The sequence below is a fragment of the Salvelinus fontinalis genome, chromosome 33 (assembly GCF_029448725.1).
Source record: "Salvelinus fontinalis isolate EN_2023a chromosome 33, ASM2944872v1, whole genome shotgun sequence".
NCBI lineage: Eukaryota > Metazoa > Chordata > Actinopteri > Salmoniformes > Salmonidae > Salvelinus > Salvelinus fontinalis.
The window spans coordinates 27878514-27903313 of NC_074697.1; the positions used below are offsets into that span (position 1 = coordinate 27878514).

The 24800-nt window shown below is 42.0% G+C and overlaps 1 protein-coding gene across 4 annotated transcripts; it reads left to right on the forward strand.

Annotated features, from left to right (window-relative positions):
• Nucleotides 1-47: 47 nt before the first annotated feature.
• Nucleotides 48-23483, forward strand: LOC129831930 (vacuole membrane protein 1-like). Of its 4 annotated transcripts, none has more exons than XM_055895556.1 (12): nucleotides 48-877; nucleotides 1482-1565; nucleotides 1993-2125; nucleotides 2268-2358; nucleotides 4067-4177; nucleotides 14210-14377; nucleotides 14733-14864; nucleotides 18047-18127; nucleotides 19535-19651; nucleotides 20195-20256; nucleotides 22399-22501; nucleotides 22638-23483. In XM_055895556.1, the coding sequence occupies exons 1-12, from the start codon at nucleotides 787-789 to the stop codon at nucleotides 22788-22790; spliced, it is 1326 nt and encodes a 441-aa protein (XP_055751531.1). In that variant the 5' UTR covers nucleotides 48-786; the 3' UTR covers nucleotides 22791-23483. The 4 variants fall into 4 exon arrangements, with proteins under 4 accessions (XP_055751531.1, XP_055751533.1, XP_055751532.1 ...); XM_055895558.1 differs by having other exon boundaries at nucleotides 809-877; nucleotides 1406-1565; XM_055895557.1 differs by lacking the exon at nucleotides 48-877 and having other exon boundaries at nucleotides 884-1565.
• Nucleotides 23484-24800: the final 1317 nt, after the last annotated feature.

The following is a 24800-nucleotide window of genomic DNA, read 5'->3' on the forward strand; positions in this document are numbered from 1 at the left end:
TGTGAACAATGTGAGGGGTTTATCAATATCCTTCCCATAATCACACTATACTATTAATATGGTGAGTCCATGCCTCTAGATTCAAACTAGCCTAAGATGTACTATTAAGGAATCTACCCTTACTCCTTAAGGTCCAAATATGTTATTTGCATAAGTAGACTGGTTCTGGCAGCCAAATACTCCGTCCAAACGTGGATCGATTCTCAATTGTGATACGGTCCTAGAAACATAAAGTCCTTTACGTTCATATCAAAATAATTTCACAAATGCAAATATTACACTTACTGTACACTGTTTTAAACAGCTTTATCACAGTTGCAGCAAACAGTATTTTTCATTCACAACACGTTTCTGGCGGCCTTTTGTTACACACAGGTGTACAGCGCATGCTAGATGGCTAATTAGCACAGGTGGTACCAATGTCTAACATAAACAGGATATGTAACATGGAGATATGGCCGTGTGGGAACCCTAACCCTATAAGGGTGTGTATCGATTTAACCTTTTGTTTTTTGAAAACTATTTCTCGCTGACATGAAAGATTAGCTCTTGTGCTTCCAAACCCGTACCGCAAGTGACGCAGGATGACGTTAAGACCGAGCCTCCGTGCGCTTAACAATACATCACCTTACAGAAGAGACCTTTGACGAAATTACTCTTATGTGTAATGGGAAGTTAGTTATGATCAAAGGCTAGATTCAACTCTACTTTAATGGGCACAACATTTTTTTTAAAGTAACTAATGCAATTATCACTTATGAATATGCAGAAACCAATTCAATATTAATGAATATATATTGTAAAGGGAACCTTTACTTGGCAGGAAATATTTTGCCCGGAAGTGATTGCCACGGCTTCAGGAAGAAGACGCTCTGGGGTATGAGCTCGTTTCATTCAATTTGTGTGACTAACAAATTAATCTTTGTTTATAGTATGTAACATTTTCGACTGTGAAACGTTTTGGCATTATAGTATTTTACGTCTCAGCAACAACCGATCCAAACATATTTCCATGGTTGTAGCCTATATTTTCCCAGTGTCAATACTACATAACTAACGTTACCTTGTTAACTAGGGACGTGTACATGCAATAGGTTACTGTAGTTTATAATTCATAATTATAAACATCGAACAATTAATTGTAGTTAACTAGTTATGTTTGTATTAACGCAAGCTAGCTAACTATTACACACTTTACTTGCTAGCTAGTTAACGAGAACCCACGGTGGTTTACACAGCCGGTCAATGTAATCCAATGGAGTTGGAGTCGTGAATAATGGTTACTTGTTATCAGCTGTTTTGTTAGCATGCATGCCGGTTAGTTAACTAACGTTAGCGTGTGGGAGATGTTGCCACTAATTGTCAGTCAGTGACAAGTAATAACTAACGAATGCTGTTCCTACAGTTGATATAGACCAAAACCCATTAAAACATATTTGCTGGTCATGTCCTCGTGTTGTGTTGTCTGGTCGATTCAAAAGTGAATGAGATGGCGACGAATGGGGCAAGCTGTGAACAACCACAGAAGCGAGGAACCAAAGACAAACCGAATGGATATTTTGCAGGTTGGTTGTGAAACTTCTCCAAGTGAACCAGCATTAGCCTGTGTTTATGGAAAATGGATTAACAATTTTACCAAGGAAGGAGAAGGGTTGTGTTGCTAAAGGTATGCAGCAATGCACAAATTGTTATCTTGAGAATTCTTACAACGCTACAGTATTGTCAGAATGGTCCCAAACCGTTGTGTACTTATTAATTCCATAGTTTAGAAAAAACAAAATAATTATACTTGATTCGAAGGTCTAGACTAGTGATCTCCACCATTTGCTAGTGTTATGTTCCTACTTAGGCCTAGACAAAGTGACATGACTTTATCAAAGGCTTATTCTAGCCTATGTCCATCAATATAAGGGGATATTGCTATGGCTTTTTTGATACTAGGCTACTTTTATAGATGAATCTGACCTCACGAGTGTGCTCCTGTATCTACAGACTCTGCGGTCAATGAGAGGAGGCAGAAAGATCGGGAGGAGCGTCTCGCTCTGGTGTTGTGGAGGCGGCCTTTCATCACACTACACTACTTCCTCCTGGAAACCTTCATCACACTAAAGGAGTGGACATTAAAGTAAACCACCACTACTTGACTGTAAAACTATAAACCAACTGATTAGTTGAAAGTTGTCTCAGTTCTGTTGTGTTTAAAGTAACACTACCAGTCTAGCCATTTGGTAGTTATATCAAACTGTTCCACTTCTTCCCCTCTGCAGGTTATGGCGACGAAGGGGTACAGTGTTCTTGTTCCTGGTGTTGTGTTCACTCTTCTCCCTTGCCTACTCCATTGAGGGAGCACACCAGAAGGTAAGGAAGGAGAGAAACAAACTCCTATCATCTCCTCTGTAATATATTTATTTGGGATGGTTAAAGATATGTAACTGTTTATTCAGATGCACGGCATTCCTGGAGGAAAGGTCACCTGAGATATGTTGCGCAATATTTTTTTTACTTGATGCTCAGGCCAGTACATTGGATGTATCTTAGCCAATGTGTTGATACTATTGTGTAAATTGTTCACATTTCCTAATTTTCCATCACTATCCTTGGCATAACATACAGTTGAAGTCGGAAGTTTACATACACTTAGGTTGGAGTCATCAACTTGTTTTTCAAGCACCCCACAAATTTCTTGTTAACAAACTATAGTTTTGGCAAGTCGGTTAGGACATCTACTTTGTGCCTACCTTCAAACTCAGTGCCTCTTTGTTTGACATCATGGGAAAATCAAAAGAAATCATTGTAGACCTCCACAAGTCTGGTTCATCCTTGGGAGCAATTTCCAAATGCCTGAAGGTACCACGTTCATCCGTACAAACAATAGCACGCAAGTATAAACACCATGGGACCACGCAGCCGTCATACCGCTCAGGAAGGAGACGCATTCTCCTAGAGATGAACGTACTTTGGTGCGAGAAGTGCAAATCAATCCCAGAACAACAGCGAAGGACCTTGTGAAGATGCTGGAGGAAACAGGTACAAAAGTATCTATATCCACAGTAAAATGAGTCCTATATCAACATAACCTGAAACGCCGCTCAGCAAGGAAGAAGCCAGTGCTCCAAAACCGCCATGAAATAGCCAGACTACGGTTTGCAACTGCACATGGGGACAAAGATCGTACTTTTTGGAGAAATGTCTTTTGGTCTGATGAAAGAAAAATAGAACTGTTTGGCCATAATGACCATCGTTATGTTTGGAGGAAAAGGGGGGAGGCTTGCAAGCCGAAGAACACCATCCCAACCATGAAGCACGGGGGTGGCAGCATCATGTTTTAGGGGTGCTTTGCTGCAGGAGGGACTGGTGCACTTTCCAAATTATGTGGATATATTGAAGCAACATCACAAGACATCAGTCAGGAAGTTAAAGCTTGGTCGCAAATAGGTCTTCCAAATGGACATGGACCCCAAGCACACTTCTTCCAAAGTTGTGGCAAAATGGCTTAAGGACAACAAAGTAAAGGTATTGGAGTTGCCATAAAGCACTGACCTCAATCATATAGAAAATTTGTGGGCAGAACTGAAAAAGCGTGTGCGAGCAAGGAGGCCTACAAACCTGCCTCGGTTACACCAGCTCTGTCAGAAGGAATGGGCCAAAATCCACCCAACTTATTGTGGAAAGCTTGTGGAAGGCTACCCAAAACGTTTGACCCAAGATAAACAATTTAAAGGCAATGCTACCAAATACTAATTGAGTGTATGTAAACTTCTGACCCACTGGGAATGTGATAAAATAAATCATTCTCTCTACTCTTATTCTGACATTGTACGTTCTTAAAATAGTGGTGATCCTAACTGACCTAAGACAAGGATTTTTTACTAGGATTAAATGTCACGAATTGTGAAAAACAGAGTTTAAATGTACTTGGCTAAGGTGTATGTAAACTTCTGACTTCAACTGTAGGTCTCCAATGTTTTCTCCTAAGGATAAATGTTGTGTGTTATTGCTCTTTGTCCATGCAAAAGCCTAAAACTCTCTTTACTCTCTCCACCCTCCTGTCTGTTCTCATCTGCAGTATGTGCAGTACCTGGAGAAGAGGTTCCTGTGGTGTGCCTACTGGGTAGGTTTGGGCATCCTGTCCTCAGTAGGCCTTGGGACTGGCCTGCATACCTTCCTGCTATACCTGGTAAGTAAGAGAGCCACCCTTCCCTTGCCTGTCAGCTGTGCCATCAAAAATGTAAGCTAACTTATCGTGCTCAGACATTGGAAAAGCCTGCTGTATCTATGTAAATCAAATCAAAGTATATTTGTCACGTGCGCTGAATACAACCTTAAAGTGAAATGCTTACTTACAGGCTCTAACCAATAGTGCAAAAAAGGTATTAGGTGAACAATAGGTAGGTAAAGAAATAAAACAACAGTAAAAAGACAGGCTATATACAGTAGCGAGGCTATAAAAGTAGTGAGGCTACATACAGACACCAGTTAGTCAGGCTGATTGAGGTAGTATATAGATATGGTTAAAGTGACTGCATATATGATGAACAGAGAATAGCAGTAAAAGAGGGGTTGGTGGGTGGGACACAATGCAGGTAGCCCGGTTAGCCAATGTGCGGGAGCACTGGTTGGTCGGCCCAATTGAGGTAGTATGTACATGAATGTATAGTTAAAGTGACTAAGCATATATGATAAACGGAGAGTAGCAGCAGCGTAAAAAAGGGGGTTGGGGACACACACAATGCAAATAGTCCGGGTAGCCATTTGATTACCTGTTCAGGAGTCTCATGGCGTGGGAGTAAACTGCTGAGAAGCCTTTTTGTCCTACACTTGGCACTCTGGTACTGCTTGCCATGCGGTAGTAGAGAGAACAGTCTATGGCTGGGGTCTTTTACAATTTTTAGGGCCTTCCTCTGACACTGCCTGGTGTAGAAGTCCTGGGTGGCAGGCAGCTTAGCCCCAGTGATGTACTGGGCCGTACGCACTACCCTCTGTAGTGCCTTGCGGTCAGAGGCCGAGCAGTTACCGTACCAGGCAGTAATGTAACCAGTCAGGATGCTCTCGATGTTGCCGCTGTAGAACCTTTTTAGGATCTCAGGACCCATGCCAAATCTTTTTAGTTTCCTGAGGGGCAATAGGCTTTGTCGTGCTTTCTTCACAGCTGTCTTGGTGTGTTTGGACCATTCTAGTTTGTTGTTGATGTGGACACCAAGGAACTTGACGCTCTCAACCTGCTCCACTACAGCCCCATCGATGAGAATGGAGGCGTGCTCGGTCCTCCTTTTCCTGTAGTCCACAATAGTATTAACTTTTTTTTTCTGAGAACGCTGGTACAGTATGTGACTGGATGTTTTTGTGAGCCTGTTAGCGCTGCTTGTTGTTCCATAACTAGCACGATAGACCAACAAAAAAATTGTAGTTGCGGTGAATTAGTTTACAGGCTTGTGCTTGTCTTCTTTGACCTAGAGGGACACATTTTGTGCACAGGGTATTTCCATTTGAGTCACCACTGCCAGAAACTTAATACATATCCAGTTTGTCCAGTGGGTGGCCTCATACATCCTATCTCATTCTTTCAGTGTGTTCAGTTCTTCATAGATCTGGTCCAAATAGAACTGCCATTCACCTCTGTGGCCAAGTTTTTCTATTTGGACTAAGTCCAGATAACTTTTGATGAACTGGGTGCGAAAGTCTGGGTAGCCATTTGATTAGCTGTTCAGGAGTCTTATGGTTTGGGGGTGGAAGCTGTTTAGCTCTTGGACCTATACTTGGCGCTCCAGTACTGCTTGCTGTTTGGTAGCAGGGAGAACCATCTGACTAGGGTGTCGGGAGTCTTTCACAATTTTTAGGGCCTTCCTCTGACACCGCATGGTTTAGAGGTCCTGGATGTCATGGCTTGGCTCCGATGATGTGCTGGGTAATTTTTTTATTTTTTTTATCGCTCTGACATTGCTGCAAATGCAATCGAAAATCAAACACTTCATGAGAGCCCTGGCATTCAGTTTGAGGGGAATATGATCACCTGTTGGGCAGCGAGAACCAGCTCCTTATAGTTGGGTGATGCATGGAATTAAATGTGTTCCTGTAAGCCTATGTTTTGCAACATTTCTATAGGCTATGCAATTGTTTTCTCACGCAGAGTTTTGATGGTCTCCATTTAAAAAGAGGATCCAATCAGCTTTCTCTAGACTAGGCTGACTTTATTTCTCAACTTTCCTAATATTAATCACATTGCTTCGCTTTACAACCGGAGTAGCCTACCTGGCTGGCATGAAAATTAAACGCGGGAAAGTGTCCTCCATTCGCTATCCAAGTGCATATGGATGACATGTCTTTTTTTTTCTGCGTCTGTTCCGACAGGTGCTTGATAATGGCCCATTCTAAATCAACTAATTTCACAGACATTGTTTGGTATACGTAAAGACGAGATTAAATTGACAGTGTAATGGGTGAGAATATTATGATTATCACTTGTGAATGATGCCCAGCGTGTGCAGTCTAAGGCAAATCATAGTCACATGCATCATGTAGCCTAGTCCATAGGCCTATATGTTTTGATAAGGTTTGTATCACAACTAAAATAGCCAAATGTCTAAGCATAGCCTTTAGCCTACAGAGTTGTGAAACATGTACTTATCATTGCAGTCATTGCACAATCGAGTTTGAAAACAGTTTTGACTGGCCAATTTTTAAGAGGATCCCAGCTTTCTCGTGCTGCTATATTTATTGCTCAACTCTTAAAATGTAATCACATTAAACCTCTTTTATAACTGGCGTAGCTTACCTGGCATATTAAAAACGGAACCGAGGGAAGCGCTTCCTCCATTCGCTATTCAAGTGCAGGCTGCTTTTTTTTTCACACATGCACGGAGTGTACAAAACATTACAAACACCTCTTTCCATGAGACTGACCAGGTGAAAGCTATGACCTCTTATTGATGTCACTTGTTAAGTCCACTTCAATCAGTGTAGATGAAGGGTAGGAGGCTGGTTAAAGAAGGATTTCTAAGCCTTGAGACAATTGAGACTTGGATTGGGTATGTACAGTGTGTCCAGACCCCTTAGCTTTTTCCACATTTTATGTTACAGCCTAATTCTAAAATTGACAACTTAAAAAAATTCATTCAGACCCTTTGTTATTAGACTCAAATTGAGCTCGGGTGCATCCTGTTTCCATTGATGATCCTTGAGATGTTTGTACAACTTGATTGGAGTCCACCTGAGGTACATTCAATTGATTGGACATGATTTGGAAAGCACACACCTGTCTATATAAGGTCTCACAGTTGACAGTGCATGTCAGAGCAAAAGCCAAGCCCTGAGGTCGAAGGAATTGTCTGTAGTGTTCCGAGACAGGATTGTATCGATTATGTTGCAGCATTGAAGATCCCCAAGAACACAGTGGCATCCATAATTTTTAAAATGAAGAAGTTTGGAACCACCAAAACTCTTCCTAGAGCTGAGCATTTGGGGGAGAAGGGCCTTGGTCAGGGATGTGACCAAGAACCTGATGGTCACTCTGACAGAGCTCTAGGGTTCCTCTGTGGAGATGGTTGTCCTTCTGGAAGGTTCTCCCATCTATGCAGCACTCCACCAATCAGGCCTTTATGTTAGTGTCCAGATGGAAACCACTCGTCAGTAAAAGGCACATGAAAGGGGGATACCTAGTCAGTTGTACAACTGAAATGTCTTCTGCATTTAACCCAGCCCCTCAATCAGAGCGGTGCGGTGGGCTGCCTTAATCGACATCCACGTCTTTGGCGAAAGCCCGCTTGGAGTTTGCCAAAGGGCACCTAAAGTACTCTGACCATTAGAAACAAGATTATCTGGTGTGATGAAATTGAGATTTAACTCTTTGGCCTGAATGCCAAGAGTCAAGTCTGGTGAAACGTGGCACCATTCTTATGGTGAAGCATGGTGGTGGCAGCATCATGCTGTGTGATGTTTTTCAGCGGCAGGGACTGGGAAACTAGTCAGGATCGAGGGAAAGATGAACGGAGCAAAGTACAGAGATCCTTAATGAAAACCTGCTCCAGCTTGAGAGGATCTGCAAAGAAGACTGGGAGAAACTCTCCAAGTACAGGTGTGCCATGATTGTAGCGTCATACCAAAGAATACTCAAATCAAATTTTATTTGTCACATACACATGGTTAGCAGATGTTAATGCGAGTGTAGCGAAATGCTTGTGCTTCTAGTTCCGACAATGCAGTAATAACCAACGAGTAATCTAACCTAACAATTCCACAACTACTACCTTATACACACAAGTGTAAAGGGATAAAGAATATGTACATAAAGATATATGAATGAGTGATGGTACAGAACGGCATAGGCAAGATGCAGTAGATGGTATAGAGTACAGTATATACATATGAGATGAGTAATGTAGGGTATGTAAACATAAAAGTACATAGTTTAAAGTGGCTAGTGATACATAATTTCCATCAATTCCCATTATAAAAGTGGCTGGAGTTGAGTCAGTATGTTGGCAGCGGCCACTAAATGTTAGTGGTGGCTGTTTAACAGTCTGATGGCCTTGAGATAGAAGCTGTTTTTCAGTCTCTCGGTCCCTGCTTTGATGCACCTGTACTGACCTCGCCTTCTGGATGATAGCGGGGTGAACAGGCAGTGGCTCGGGTGGTTGTTGTCCTTAATGATCTTTATGGCCTTCCTGTGACATCGGGTGGTGTAGGTGTCCTGGAGGGCAGGTAGTTTGCACCCGGTGATGCGTTGTGCAGACCGCACTACCCTCTGGAGAGCCTTACGGTTGTGGGCGGAGCAGTTGCCGTACCAGGCGGTGATACAGCCCGACAGGATGCTGTCGATTGTGCATCTGTAGAAGTTTGTGAGTGCTTTTGGTGACAAGCCGAATTTCTTCAGCCTCCTGAGGTTGAAGAGGCGCTGCTGCGCCTTCTTCACAACGCTGTCTGTGTGGGTGGCCCAATTCAGTTTGTCTGTGATGTGTACGCCGAGGAACTTAAAACTCTAGGCGGTAATCGCTGTCAGAGGTACTTAAAGTACTGAGTGAAGGGTCTGAATACTTATGTAAATTTGAGTTATTTTATGTATTCATTTGTAAAAATGTCAACTTTTTTGCTTTGTGTGTAGATTGGGGGGGGGGGGGTGATCTATTTCAGAAAAAGGCTTTAACATAACAAAGTGAAAGTCAAGGGGTCTGAATAATTTCCCAATGCACAGTATGTTAGACATTGAGAGTGAATGGGCAAGCTGAAAGATTACTATCAGCTAAAAACAAGAAGCGGCTCCAGTGGGCACACAATCAACAAAACTAGACAATTGAGTGGAAAAACATTGCATGGAACATGACAGTGAGTTCAGCCGAAACTTAACAATGGATTTATTGTGATGGTGTTGGCTATATTAAATGGATTTATTAGACATTTTTAAAATGTAATGTTCCAAAGGTCTGTGTAAGTGGCTTGTCTGTGTGGAAGCCCAGAGATGTTAAGTGTTAATTAACAGTCAATTACCTTGAGACCGGCAGTTATTTGCATGACAATTACCAGCTGACAATTTCATGATGCCACAGCCCTAGTTTCTGATGAGTGAAAGTGAACAGTGTGACTGGTTGAGTCAAGCTCCTTCTTCTCTGTGGTTTGTTTGTGACATCCATCTTGGCTGTGGGGAAATGAAGCATTCAACTGTGATGAAGACAAGTGATTCTACCGAGGTCCCCACTTTTTCAGTGACATGGCCATTGTTCACTAGATCTTATGATGTACCCTTGAGTCAACAGCTCCACATTTACAAATAGGAAATTGAAAGGTTTCTACTAAACTTTTGAAATAGCTGCTTTGAAAATACAATTTTACTTTTGTAGCCTTTCCAATTATATGCCTAACTACCCATTTTCCTCACTACACACACTACCCAAACCCACTAGTAGAGACGGGCCTGTGAACCACAGCCTATGGTAGTGTTGGTGGTGTTGACCTCACGATGTGTCATCTTCCATAGATGTGTGTATGACCTCATTCCCTTTCCCACATCTCTCCACTCGATGTGAGGGAGGCTATTTCCATCAGCTTTCAGTCGTATTCTCCAAAATGAGAATGTAGCTGTTTAATGCAACTTACAAACACTCAAATGATCCTATATGAATTAATGCAGTGTCATGATTTCTATAGCAGTAGGCCTACTTTTTATTATATAAATGTAAATGTGGAAATTACCAGTGTTATTTGAATCAAGGCATCACTAAAATATCAACCACTTGTGTAAATATGTGCTGGTATATGAGAGTGCTATATATGAGACTGTTTTTTGGAAACAATGTCTCCTAATATCTAGAGAAGAGTGAGGTTGTGCTCCCTGCTAAAATAGTCTTTGTGCACACTTTACCAGACACATAATTCAGAGGTGAGGTCAACATATTGAAAAGTCCCTAGTTGAAGGGTGCCAGAAACATCTGCCCTCTGAAGAGCTGCTGTGGATTTACCTAAGACCTAAAGAATTAGATACCCCATAGTTAGGAGCGGAGATATTTTGCTGGGCATTACAAGCATAATTGTATGGTTCATGAGTCTGGTCATGCTGGATTCAGATGGAAATGTAGGGACTGTGTTTTTGAATTTTGCTAAACAAAGGAAATCAAACAAGGCAATAGCCACTGTGAGTTTAATTTGCTATGTTTCTAGGATTATTTCTAAATAATGGAAAGGTGTTGTCTTATCATTGATTCACCATCATGGTGAAACAAGTATAGATTTGTAACGGAATGAAAGGCAGTGATTGAGACCTTTGTGAACACGTATTGTGAAAAGAAGACTCCTCAGCATGTTTGCTCGTTCTCTCGAGGAGAGCTATGGAGATGAGCACTGACTAATTGTCTTCTATCTCCTGTCACCGTGGTATCTCAACAGGAGGCATAATAGACCTTCTGTGCTGTGTTTTCAGGTGCCCTGACTGCCAATGAAGCCAGGTGGCTAAGCCTGGGCTCTGATTTAATGGAGCTGCATACCGGGCTGTGTGTGTGCGAGAGCAATATGGACAAATCCATATTGTGATAAATTGACCCTTTTTTCTTTTTTGTGATGACGACTATTCTTTTTGGGAGGGTGCTAGACCTGGGCGACATGTACAAAAAGTCATATTGCGATTAATGTTACAGTTTTGCTCTAACAACAAACAATTTTATTTTATGGACAGTTACTTAACATTAGCACCACGGCTCTAGCATTTTTTTCCAGTGCCAGGTAAGACAATTGAGGTAGTCTATGATTTATTTATTTTTAAAGGAGAAAAAAAAGAGGTTTTCATTGAGCACATCCAGCAAATGCATGATTTTATATTTTGATGTACAGCCTGTCAAAATAGGATCTGGAATTATCAGATGTATTTTTTTTGCTTTGGTTCCATCCAGCCCCTTTTCCCCAAATTACCGTGTGAAGGAAATAAATTCCCTGTAAACGGTAATATATTCTGCCTTTGTCATCCTTACCCGCACCTGCAGTCACATACCTCTTTCACTCCACGGGGAGTTGAGTGTAGCAGGGTGTTGCGTTCCCTCCAAGAGGCGTGCGTAACACTATATAGCAATGTAGACTGATTAGCCTACATTTTCTGATAAATTAATCAATGTCCTTCAAAAACTTTCCAGCGCTAGGCCTAGGCTACTTGTAGGCAAATGGAGTGCTCTGCTCCGCGGGCACATCAACTATACTACAGCCTACTCCGGTTGTAAAGTGGTGCCATGAACTCAATATTAAGAGGCGAGAAATATGTTGACATACTTAAAGAATGTTGTGACTCTCCTCTCTATAACTATACTGAACAAATATATAAACGCAACATGCAACAATTTCAAAAATGTTACTGAGTTAGTTCCCATTAGGAAATCAGTCAATTGAAATTAATTAATTAGGCCCTAATCTATGGATTTCACATGACTGGGAATACAGATATGCTTCTGTTGGTTACAGATACCTTTATAAAAACAAAAAGGTAGGGGAGTGGATCAGAAAACCAGTCAATATTTGGTTTACCACCATTTGCCTTATGCAGTGTGACATATCTCCTTCGCAGAGTGGATCAGGCTGTTGATTGTGGAATGTTGGCCCACTCCTCTTCAATGGCTGTGCGAAGTTGCTGGATATTGGCGGGAACTGGAACACGCTGTTGATCCAGAGCATCCCAAACATGCTCAATGGGTGATATGTCTGAGTATGCAGGCCATGGAAGAACTGGGACATTTTCAGCTTCTAGGAATTGTGTACAGATCCTTGTGACATGCTGTGCAATATCATGCTGAAACATGAGGTGATGGTGGCAGATGAATGGCACGACAATGGCACGACAATCAGGATCTCATCATGGTATCTCTGTGCATTCAAATTGCCATCAATAAAATGCAATTGTATTCATTGTGTGTAGCTTATGCCTGCCGGTACCATAACCCCACCACCACCATGGGGCACTTTGTTCACAACATTGACAACAGCAAACTGCTCGCCCACACAACACCATACACATGGTCTGCGGTTGTAAGTTCGGTTGGACGAACTGCCAAATTCTCTAAAACTACGTTGGAGGCAGCTTATGGTAAGAGAAATTACCATTAAATATCTGGCAACAGCTCTGGTTGACAATCCTGCAGTCAGCATGCCAGTTGCATGCTTCCTCAACATGAATGATCATGCTGTTTTAATCAGCTTCTTGAGATGCCCCACCTGTGAGGTGTGTGTATGTGGATTATTTTGGCAAAAGAGAAATGCTCACTAACAGGGATGTAAACAAATTTGTGCCCAAATGTGAAGTTATTTGTGCGTAAGGAGCATTTTGGGGATCTTTTATTTCAGCTCATGAAACATGGGACCAACACTTTACTTTTTGCGTTTTTAATGTTTTTGTACAGTGTAGAACCAGTTGCATTGAACTCTGCAATATTTTGAGCAACGGGCATACATTGCATTTGGAAAGTATTCAGACCCCTTCCCTTTTTCCACATTTTGTTATGTTACAGTCTTATTCTAAAATGGATTTAATAAAAACATTTCCTCATCATCTACACACACACTACCCCATAATGACAAAGTGAAAACAGGTTATTTTAACATTTTTGCTAATTTATGAATAAAATAAACTATGTAAATGTGATAAGTATTTAGACCCTTAGCTATGAGACTCGAAATTGAGTGCCAGTGCATCCTGTTTCCATTGATCATCCTTGATGTTTTTATATCTTGATTGGAGTCCAACTGTGGTAAATTGATTGGACATGATTTCAGAAGGTCTATATAAGGTCTCACATTAGGCAGTGCATGTCAGAGCAAGAACCAAGCCATGAGGTCGAAAGAATTGTCCGTAGAGCTCCGAGACAGGATTGGCAAGGCACAGATCCAAAAAAATTCTGCAGCATTGAAGGTCCCCAAGAACAGTGGCCTCCATCATTCTTAAATGGAAGAAGTTTGGAACCACCAAGACTCTAACTAAAGCTGGATGGCCAGACAAACTGAGAAATCAGGGGAGTAGAGTCTTGGCCAGGGAGGTAACCAAGAACCCGAATGTCCCTCTGACAGAGCTCAAGAGTTCTTCTGTGGAGATGGGAGAACCTTCCAGAAGGACAATCATCTCTGCAGCACTCCACCAAATCAGGTATTTATGGTAGTGGCCAGACAGAAGCCACTCAGTAAATGCCACATGACAGCCCGCTTGAAGTTTTGCTAAAAGGCACTTAAAGTACTCAGACCATGAAAAACAAGCTTCTCTGGTCTGATGAAACCAAGATTGAACTCTTTGGCCTGAATGCCAAGTGTCACGTCTGGAGGAAACCTGGCAAGATCCCTACAGTGAGCATGGTGGTGGCAGCATGCTGTGTGATGTTTTTCAGTGGCAGGGACTGGGAGACTAGTCAGGATCGAGGGAAAGCTGAACAGAGCAAAGTACAGAGATCCTTGATGGAAAAACTGCTCCAGAGCGTACAGGACCTCAGACTGGGATGAAGATTCACCTTCCAACAGGAGTGAGTCGGCAGCCGGCAGGGACCAACAATGTGTAGGCTATTACTGTTGACCAAATAATAGTTTTAGAACAATCTTTAGGAACGTTGTGTAGCAACGTCACAGACTTACCAATGTAAGCAAAATGCTTTGGTAAGAAGGCGATGTCTGTAATTTTCGGTTTATCATCCCAACTCTAGTGTGTCTTAACTGTCCAGGTTCAGTTGAATTATGGAATGCCCATCCATCCTCTGGCTCTCAGGGTCCACACATAGCATCAGTCACCCTGGCTGCGTACGAGTGTGGGTCTACAGACTTCCCCGAGCCCCCCTACCCAGACCAGATCATCTGCCCAGAGGCAGGAGGAATGGAGGGCAGCATCTCACTCTGGTCCATCATCTCAAAGGTCCGGCTGGAGGCCTGTATGTGGGTGAGGAAACGTGTCTTTATTCAACTAAAGTCTAGGTTCATCGTTCTAGTGAACTCTATGGGGCGGTTTCCTGGACACAGATTAAGCCTAGTCCTGGACAAAAAAAAACACACGCTTAATGGATAATGTCCATTAAAAAGTTTTATTTTGATTTTTAAATTGTTCAGGACTCAATCTGTTCCTTGGGAAACCGCTCCTTTTAGGTTTAGAACAATAAAGGCATCTTTAGTGCTCAACATTGGTTGACATCACGTATTCTCAACTATGACATCTACCATAGAGCTATGCCTGACTCTGGTATGAGCCAGAGTATGAATCAGTGCTAAGCTAACCCAGTGTGTGACTGTCTCTCCAGGGTGCAGGCACAGCCATTGGGGAGTTGCCGCCCTACTTCATGGCTCGAGCGGCCAGGCTATCTGGAGCAGACCCAGATGACGAAGACTATGAGGAGTTTGAGGAGATGCTGGGGCAGGCAGAGACTGCTCAGGTGAGTGGGGACTCTGTTTTCCCCTCTGAGTGTAGTAGCCTGCCTCTTGAATGCCCCATTCCACCCAAATCTGTGGAGTCCTATATTCTCTCCTTCAGTCTTTGATTTTAGGATTTGACTCTACTTAACTGTCCATCACTATCTACTGACTTCTCTATCTGGCCTGTGATTGGCCTCCAGTTATCACATGACTTCTCTGAAAGCCCCTCCCACCACTTCCAGTAAGGGCATTGCTAGTGGAGTGAGTCACGGTGAAACAAGCTCCCCAGTAATCATCCCGGAGGCATTTCTTTTCATGATCCTTTCATTTGTGGGACAGGCAATGTGGACAGGCTACTGACAACATGACTGCCCCTTACGGTGTGGGGGGGTGTAGTGTACACACAGTGCATTCGGAAACTATTCAGACCCCTTGACTTTTTCCACATTGTTACGTTTCAGCCTTATTCTAACATTCATTCAATCATTTTTTCCCCTCATCAATCTACACAATGACAAAGCAAAAATTGTTTTTTAGAATTGTTTGCAAATATGTTGTACTTTCATTAATCTGATGACTGTCATTTAATCAACTGTTTAATTGTTGCTAGATTTAAATAGTCTTTTTTTAATCATGTAACAATTAACTCATTAGGATTTGGGGCACCATGGAACAAGTTGTTTAGCATTACCATCTTCTGAATTAAACTGTAAAGGTCTTTAACTATAACATCGATAAACAGTCATCTTATTAATCATTACCTCTTATCAAATACTCATTCTGAACGATCGTGACCTTGGATCTGCAAAAAAAACAACTTTGCGCATTATTCAGTACTACACAAATTGGTTTAATCATTTTATTTACTAGCTAACTATATAATAACACAGAATACACACACTTATGAGACAAAGGTCCCTAGTGGACTGAAAGAAATGACGGCTTGTTACACCATAATGGAGAGGGGGGGAAGAGAAAAAGGCACACTTATTGTCGAGGTTTCAGATTTCCTAAAAAAGTAATTATTTGGTCCGTCCAGTTTTTAATATCACAAAATGAAAAGCAATATTACATTCGTTTTCCATAGTTCCCCACTGACCATTTCCCACATCATTACGTTAGAAATAGTGTTCCGTTGTTCACTTTCTGGATGTTAGAGTTTTGGGTGGGCAAAAGTGTCTGATCAGACATTCCTTTGGTTGATACTAAAGAGCAAGAGAGCCCACTCGGACTTAATTTAGCTGTCACCGCTTGCGGGTGGGATAGGGTTTGGTTATTGTCAGTCATTGTCAAGCTGCTCTGACCCATTGTGATCCTCACATGACAGTCATTACAAATAATAAAAGATAATATATTTACATAAGTATTCAGCCCCTTTACTCAGTACTTTGTTGAAGCACTTTTGGCAGCGATTACAGCATCGAGTCGTCTTGGGTATGACACTACAAGCTTGGCACACCTGTATTTGGGGAGTTTCTCCCATTTCTTCTCTGCAGATCCTCTCAAGTTCTGCCAGGTTGGATGGGGAGCGTCGCTGCCCAGCTATTTACAGGTCTCTTCAGAGATGCTCGGTCAGGTTCAAGTCTGGGCTCTGGCTGGGCCAGAAGGACTTTGAGAGACTTGGCCCGAAGCCACTCCTGCATTGTCTTGCCTGTGTGCTTAAGGTCGTTGTCCTGTTGGAAGGTAACCTTCGCTCCAGTCTGAGGTCCTGAGCGCTCTGGAGCAGGGATCTCTGTACTTTGCTCGGTTCATCTTTCCCTCGATCCTGACTTGTCTCCCAGTCCTTGCCGCTGAAAAACATACCCACAGCATGATGCTGCCACCACCATGCTTCACCGTAGGGGTGGTGCCAGGTTTCTCCAGACGTGACACTTGGCATTCAGGCCACAGAGTTCAATCTTGGTTTCATCAGACCAGAGAATCTTATTTCTCATGGTGTGAGAGTCTTTTAGGTGCCTTTTTGGCAAACACCAAGCGGGCTGTCATGTGCCTTTTACTGAGGAGTGGCTTCCACCTGGCCACTCTACCATAAAGGCCTGATTTGGTGGAGTGCTGCAGAGATGGTTGTCCATCTGGAAGGTTCTCCTATCTCCACAGAGGAACTCTAGAGCTGACCAAGGCCCTTCTCCCCTGATTGCTCAGCTCTAGGAAGAGTCTTGATGGCTCTAAACTTCCATTTAAGAATGATGGAGGCCACTGTGTTCTTAAACCTTCAATGCTGCAGAAATGTTTTGGTACCCTTCCCCAGATCTGTGCCTCGGCACAATCCTGTTTCTGAGCTTTACGGGCAATTCCTTTCCCCTCGTGGCTTGGTTTTTGCTCTGACACGCACTGTGAGACCTTATATAGACAGTTGTGTGCCTTTCCAAATCATGTCCAACCAATTGAATGTACCACAGGTGGACTCCAATCAAGTTGTAGAAACATCTCAAGGATGATCAATGGAAACAGGATGCACCTGAGCTCAATTTCGAGTCATGGCAAAGGGTCTGAATTATTATGTAAATAAGGTATTTCTGTAGAGACCTGAAAATAGCTGTGCAGCAATGCTCCCTATCCAATCTGACAGAGCTTGAGAGGATCTGCAGAGAAGAATGGAGGAAACTCTCCAAATAAAGGTGTGCCAAGCTTGTAGAGTCATACCCAAGAAGAGTTGAGGATGTTATTGTTGTGAAAGGGGCTTCAAGTACTGAGTGAAGGGTCTGAATACTTATGTAAATTAGATTTTTTTTAAATATACATTTGCAAATCTAAACCTGTTTTTGCTTTGTCATTATGGGGTATTGTGTGTAGATTGAGGGGATGAAGACAATTTACAAAATTTTAGAATAAGGCTGTAACATAACCAAATGTTTTTTGTGTTTTTTTTTGCACCCTTAACATGAAACCCACTATATTATACCTCCCTTTTGTAGTGTGTATCAATCAGATCAAATGAGTTCAATAGCTCTCTGCCAACAACTCTTGACTTGGATTTTTACCAGAGGTGCTAAAATAGATCAAAGGAAAGGATAATAGCCCATCTGATAGCATTTGTTATACCACATGAACTCTTTATCAAGTAACTGCTTTTTCAGAATTACATTAGACTTTTGCTTTTTATTTTGGTTGTACTGTATCATTATTGATATATTATTGTAGAAGTTGTTTAATGTGTGAAGCATAAATTAATATTTGATTGTAAACTGAATTATGTTTTCAGGATTTTGTTACTAGAGCAAAACTGGGCGTTCAGAACATGGTGCAGAAAGTGGGATTCTTTGGGATTCTAGCCTGTGCCTCGGTAAATCCAAAACTACATCGCAGGCAACCTTTTGATGACTTGACTTGCACTCTTATCTAATACTGTTTTAAAATGTAGGCCTTTATTATTAAAGCGCATCGCTGAATATTGTACACTCGTGGCCGAAAGTATGTGGACACCTCGTCCAATTAGTGGATTCAGCTATTTCAGCCAAACCGTTGCTAACAGTTGTACATAAGACACACAACCATGCAATCTCCGTAGTCAAACCTTGGCAGTATAATGACCCGTACTGAAGAGCTGTGACTTTAAACATGGCACCGTCATTTGATGCCACTTTTCCAACAAGTCTGTTGTCAATTTTTTGGCCTGCTATGGCTGCCCCAATCAACTGTAAGTGCTGTTATTGTGAAGTGGAAACGTCTAGGAGCAACAACGACTCAGCTGTGAAGTGGTAGGCCACAGAACGGGACTGCTGAAGTGTGTAGCTAGTAAAAATTGCCTGTCCTCGGTTGCAACACTCACTAATGTATTCCAAACTGCCTCTGGAAGCAACATCCGCAGCAATAACTGTCCATCGGGAGATTCAGGAATTTGGTTTCCATTGCCGAGCAGCCGTGCACACAAGCCAAAGATCACAATACGCAATGACAAGCATCGGCTTGAGTGGTGTAAAGCTCGCCGCCTATGGAATCTGGAGCAGTGGAAATGCTCTCTGGAGTGATGAATCACGCTTCACCATCTGGCAGTCCCGACGGACGAATCTGGGTTTGGCGGATGCCAGGAGAACGCTACTTGCCCCAATGCATAGTGCTAACTGTAAAGTTTGGAGGAGGAATAATGGTCTCTGGCTGTTTTTCATGGTTCAGGCTAGGCCCCTTAGTCCCAGTAAAGGGAAATCTTAACGTTACAGCATACAATGACATTCTAGACGATTCTGTGCTTCCAACATGTGGCAACAGTTTGGGGAAGGCCCTTTCCTGTTTCAGCATGAGAATGCCACCATGCACAAAGCGAGTTCCATACAGAAATGGTTTGTCGAGATCGGTGTGGAAGAACTTGACTGGCCTCCACAGAGCCCTGACCTCAACCCCATCAAACACCTTTGGGATGTATTGGAACGCTGAGTGCGAGCCAGGTCTAATCGCCCAACATCAGTGCCCGACCTCACTAATGCTCTTGTGTGAATAGAAGCAAGTCCCCGCAGAAATGTTCGAACATCTAGTGGGAAGCCGTCCCAGAAGTGGAGGCAGTTATAGCAGCAAAGGGGGGACCAACTCCATATTAATGCCCATGATTTTGGAATGAGTTGTTTGACGAGCAGGTGTCCACATACTTTTGGCCATGTAGTGTATGTTTGTTACAATGAAGTTATGACAATGAAGGTAGAATTCGAATGCACTCTATTACAGAATATATTTTGATGTGTTACGACCTGTCTTTCAGATCCCTAATCCTCTGTTTGACCTTGCTGGTATAACATGTGGCCACTTCCTGGTACCATTTTGGACCTTCTTTGGAGCGACTCTTATTGGGAAAGCCATCATCAAGATGCACATACAAGTAAATATTTTAGTTGTACTTAACAATTAGACACATGGACATTGTCCGAATATTTTCCGTTGGCTGTAATTCTGTGTTTTTGAAGTACTTTTTGTGCTGCTATTGAAGACCATTCCAGATTAAATGAGTATGGAGAGCACTTTAACGAGAACCATTGCTTTTTGTAAACCAGATCAAACTCTTAGTTGTCGGCTGTATTGTTGAGTCTGCCACGGTGACTAATCTACTCCCAGACGGTGCGAGACTGACTGTGTGTCTCTGAGTTGTGGTGGTGAGAGCTGATCCTGTGGTACCAGCCAGTGATCTCACCAGTTCTGACAAAGCCCTCCAGGGTTGAGGACCAGGGTCCGGGGGATGCTTTGTGCTTTCTCCTAAGACCTCAAGGGTCTTTTACTGTCCAGACTTGGCTGGGACGGCATGTGTCACTGTGTTCAAAGCAGACACAGGATATATCCCCCACCTCGGGGGAGATGATGAGTCAGGTTTTCACTCTGTCTGAGACTGATCACTAATCACCCAGTTGATTAATTTGTCTCCCCACAGAAACTGTTTGTTATCATAACGTTCAGCAAGCACATAGTGGAACAGATGGTGTCTCTGATCGGGTGAGTATGTGTCTTTGTTAATGTATGTGTATAGATGAAGAGAGGTGCTTTGCCCGGTTAGCATCCTTCCTCTGTGCTTTAATGGGAGCAGGGCTCCACATTTTTTGTTTGTCCTCTTGTTACGTAATAATCACATCAAAATATCAAACAATTACTCTGATCAGAATTGGATCAGAGGCCAAAGTTGGATTAATATTCTAATCTGTTTTTAATGTACATTAAACATATGTTAAAGGCTACATGTCAAAGTGTAGGTGATATGCATGTTGGGATGAGTTGGACCACAGAGAGAAGGAAAAGCAGCCAACAAGTGCTCAGCATATGTGGGAACTCCTTCAAGACTGTTGGAAAAGCATTCCAGGTGAAGCTGCTTGAGAGAATGCTAATAGTTTGCAAAGCTGTCATCAAGGCAAAGGGTGGCAACTTTGAAGAATCTCAAATATAAAATATTTGGATTTGTTTAACACTTTGGGTTACTACATGATTCCATGTGTTATTTCATAGTTGATGTCTTCACTATTATTCGACAACGTAGAATATTTAAAAATCTATATATAGAAAAACCCTGGAATGAGTAGGTGTCCTAACATTTGACTGATACTGTATATGTGCAGCGGTTGTATGAATTTAGGATTATACGTTTGAAACCAGTTTTGCTGATGGATTGATCATTCCCATTCTGAACAAATGGCATCAAAAGCATAACCTCAGTCAGATGTGTGTGTGTTTTGCCCCCTCCATTATGGTTATTTCCCTTACACAGAAACTAATCCCCCACATAGGTGGTCAGCCAGCCTTGTGGGGTCTTCTCAGATGGAATGTCTTCTGTTCTGTTTTTACTCATAGCAGTTTAGCTTTGACTGCACCAGAATCTTCTCCACAGCAGCAGGGAAACAAAATAACTGCAGGGTTTATTTAAGAACAATAAATCACTTCCATATTACACATCTAACAACTTCCTTGGCTTTTTCTTCTCACCATTTTTTAAAAGAATTAACAAATCAAATTTAAAGTCGTACTCACAACTAATGATTTTATTTAACTGGGCAAGTCGGGTAAGAACAAATTCTTATTTACAATGACGGCCTAACCCGGACGATGCTGGGCCAATTGTGAGCCGCCCTATTAGTTTATAGTGCCGTCTTATTCACAGTTCAAATTAGTTGCATGAGAAAGAACCCTTGCTTGCTACCATTGCAATTGGTTGACTGGTCTGACTCGCTATGATGTGTTACACTGGTGCTTGAATGCTGAATTGGGACTTTTTGTAATTGCAGCAGTTTGTCAGTCAGTTAGCCTGGGAATGGGCTTGCCATATCCCTTAATATCAGCGATTACAGTTACCTGTAACTTTTCTAACCCTGATAGTAAATAGTATTGAAATGGTTTAGTCAAGTTTTTTAAATGTGGAAGTTTATATTAACACCTGAATTAAAACTAAACTCTGATTGTATCCATATTTATATTCTATTTAATTATGGTTGTGATACATTGATTAGACTATTCCAATTATTGTTGGTATAGTGCTGTCAACTACAAATGATTGTGGATTTATTAAGGTACAGTACCTCACGGTCTGAGGGTTCTCTTCCAATTAAATTGTCTGCATTCTCTAACTATAATCTTAAGAGCCCCTATGAACTGGGTGACCCACAGTGATCTAATCCTTTGCGCTATCTCCCATATATGGACAGTCAAATTGATGAACACGCCTAGTTTGTTCTGTTTCCACCCATAAGGCTGTGATGACAGCATATCGAGTCACTTCCTGGTTATTGGGCTCAGACTGGTTTCCTATAGGAACCTCCGGGATAAATAAGAGCGATGGGGAGGACTGCCTCACTTCACTCTGCTGCGTGCTCCCAGCAACTACACTTTCAGTGTGAACTCCCAGCTTGAGGCCTAACTAGAAACACATAGGAAATGGAACTCTCAACATCCTGAGCAATTGACTGTTCTCTTTAAACCCTGGTCCTATGGACCAAGGGTTCCCTCTACACAGCCTAATTATTTTACCATGTGAAGGGATACTGCTGGTATGGTAAGTACTCTGGGATATAATCATGTCTCCGTCTTTGCCTCTCTTTTCCCCTCCTCGTATCTCCCCTGCCTGTGGATGTCCTTGCCCTGCCACTGTGTCAGGTCTCTGCCGAGGGTAGGTCCCTCCATACAGAAGCCCTTCAGTGAGTACCTGGAGGCCCAGAGGAGTAAACTCCACCACCACACTGGAGAAGGCACCCCGGCGGTAAGAGCACTACTACCATCATCCATCCTTTCTATGTCGAGACAAAGCATGTGATTTTATTGATTGGCAAGATAATACAAATTGTAATGTGTTAATGTCAAGAGTAATATTCCTCTGTATGCATGTCTCTCTGCAGAGTGAGAATTGGCTGTCGTGGGTCTTTGAGAAGGTGGTTCTGGTCATGGTCTGTTACTTTATCTTCTCTATCATCAACTCCATGGCTCAGAGCTACGCCAAGCGACGACAACAGAGTCGGCAGCAGCGATACTCTGAGGAGAAAACCAAGTGACGAGACTCACCAACAGACCGTGCTGAGTCCCTCAGCTCTGTTTCAAACTAACCTCGCCCTTCCATTCTTAAGAGGCTGAACTGGCACTTTCCTGTGTTTCCTTACGGATGTATGTGCTGTTTGTTTGTCCCTCTTATGGTTTTATAGTTTCCCCTCATTTGTGTTTAGTGTGTGATTTAATAATATAATGATAGGATATGAGCAGTGAAGCAGCAGTTGGATGTTAACTGTTTTGCTGGCAGCTATACCAGCTGCGATGCCTAATGCAAGGTGGAGGGTCCTACTTCCATTGAACACAGTTCTTAATCATGACTTGATTTGTAAATTTCTCACTGTACGGATGGACTCTGTGCTGATATGATGCTAAGGATGTTTTCAGGGTTACCTTTTTCTTGCGTTTTTGTCCCGTTGATCAGAAATAGGCCACCTGTCATTCGCGTTTCTTGGATTTGTTTGAAATTTAAGTTTGCAATTGGAAATAGCAATATCAAGTCGTCTCAACATGTTATTGATAGTTTGCACATCTTGGAAATATTTTTTTGCGCGGTATGTATGAACAAGCATTTAGAATGATCTGGACAAACTAACTTGAACCAAAACAGAACTTACATTACACTCGGCTAACTTGGTGTCATTTTTATTCTGTACATTTACTGAGTCTTTGATCAGAATATATAAAATGCCTAAATCATTTTTCTTGTTTCCAAGTCTGAGTTTTTCCATCTATTTTACTCTTTGTAGGTCTAACTATGTAAACAATTGCTCCCATTGTAAGCTTGCCCCATGTTATTGTATAAAGCATCTTCTGCTGTTGAGTTAAGGATGCTTAGGCAATCAGACCACCAGGATAGAAAAAATGTTTGAACCTCTCAGAGAACTAACATCCAAAAGGTAAGTGTCAAGAATCTCCAATAGCAATCCGGATGCTTTTTGAAATTTGGTAAAATGTATTTAAAACAATCTTATGGAAAATATGGAGTTGATAAGTTGTAATTAGAAACTAGATATATATCATGGCTTATTATTTTAAAGAAAGCAATGCTTATTGTCCTGTGGCAATGAGTTTCCTGAAGCTGGTTTGTATAGACTTGGTCCTGGTTGTTGCAGGTATTGTACTCCATCTCCCATCCTGTCAGATAGCTTATCAGACTGGTGTTGACTGTTTGAATCACATGGCGACAACGGTCTGTAAGCTGTCTGAAGTTCTGGGTATTAACCATCTGAAGAGTGCAGTCTTTTTACCATAGTCAAACTTTCAAGCATGTGTTAATTTCAGTACATTTGATTTGGTCCGTTAGCTACCAAACAACTTCCCAACAGACATTTGTAGGGCGTCATGGCTGTTGTGTGCATTTGTAGGTAATCGGTTGTCTTATCTGAGAAATCATGCTGTCTTCAATAAATCGCCTTGTTCATATAAAATGTTTTTTTATACCCCTCAAATGTACATGTCATTCATTCAACATGACTCCTTTGACCATCAGACACACATACTCTACTTGTACCAATCTCCTGTTCTTAAAATGCCAATATAGTATTACCTCTGTGCAAGTTAATTGGCTTAGGCAGGAATACAATATGATTGCACTTTGTCTGCAATGCATGGTTTAAAGGCAATATTCAGAGAACACATTCGCAGTAAACGCTGCATATGATGGCTCTCGGAAATTACTTTCAAAGTGCATTGTCCAAATCTGCGGTCGTATTGAATCCCAAACAGTATCTTACTTGTCCAAAGTTGACTGTAGCTAGGGATTACCTGTTCAGGAAATCTTCCTCTGAGTTCCCAAACTTAGTGTACAGATGAATGTAGGCCCTGTGGAAGCAGAGACACCACATCAATATGTGGAAACTCAATAACCTGGGAATGAGGCAGTTTAGAACATTAAAATGCCATTACCAATCTTTTTGCAATGATTGACAATGACTCATGCTGTTGGAAAACATCAATATAAGTGAGCATGCATGCCTTTTTAAAAATTATTTGTACATGATGTGCCTAACCTTACC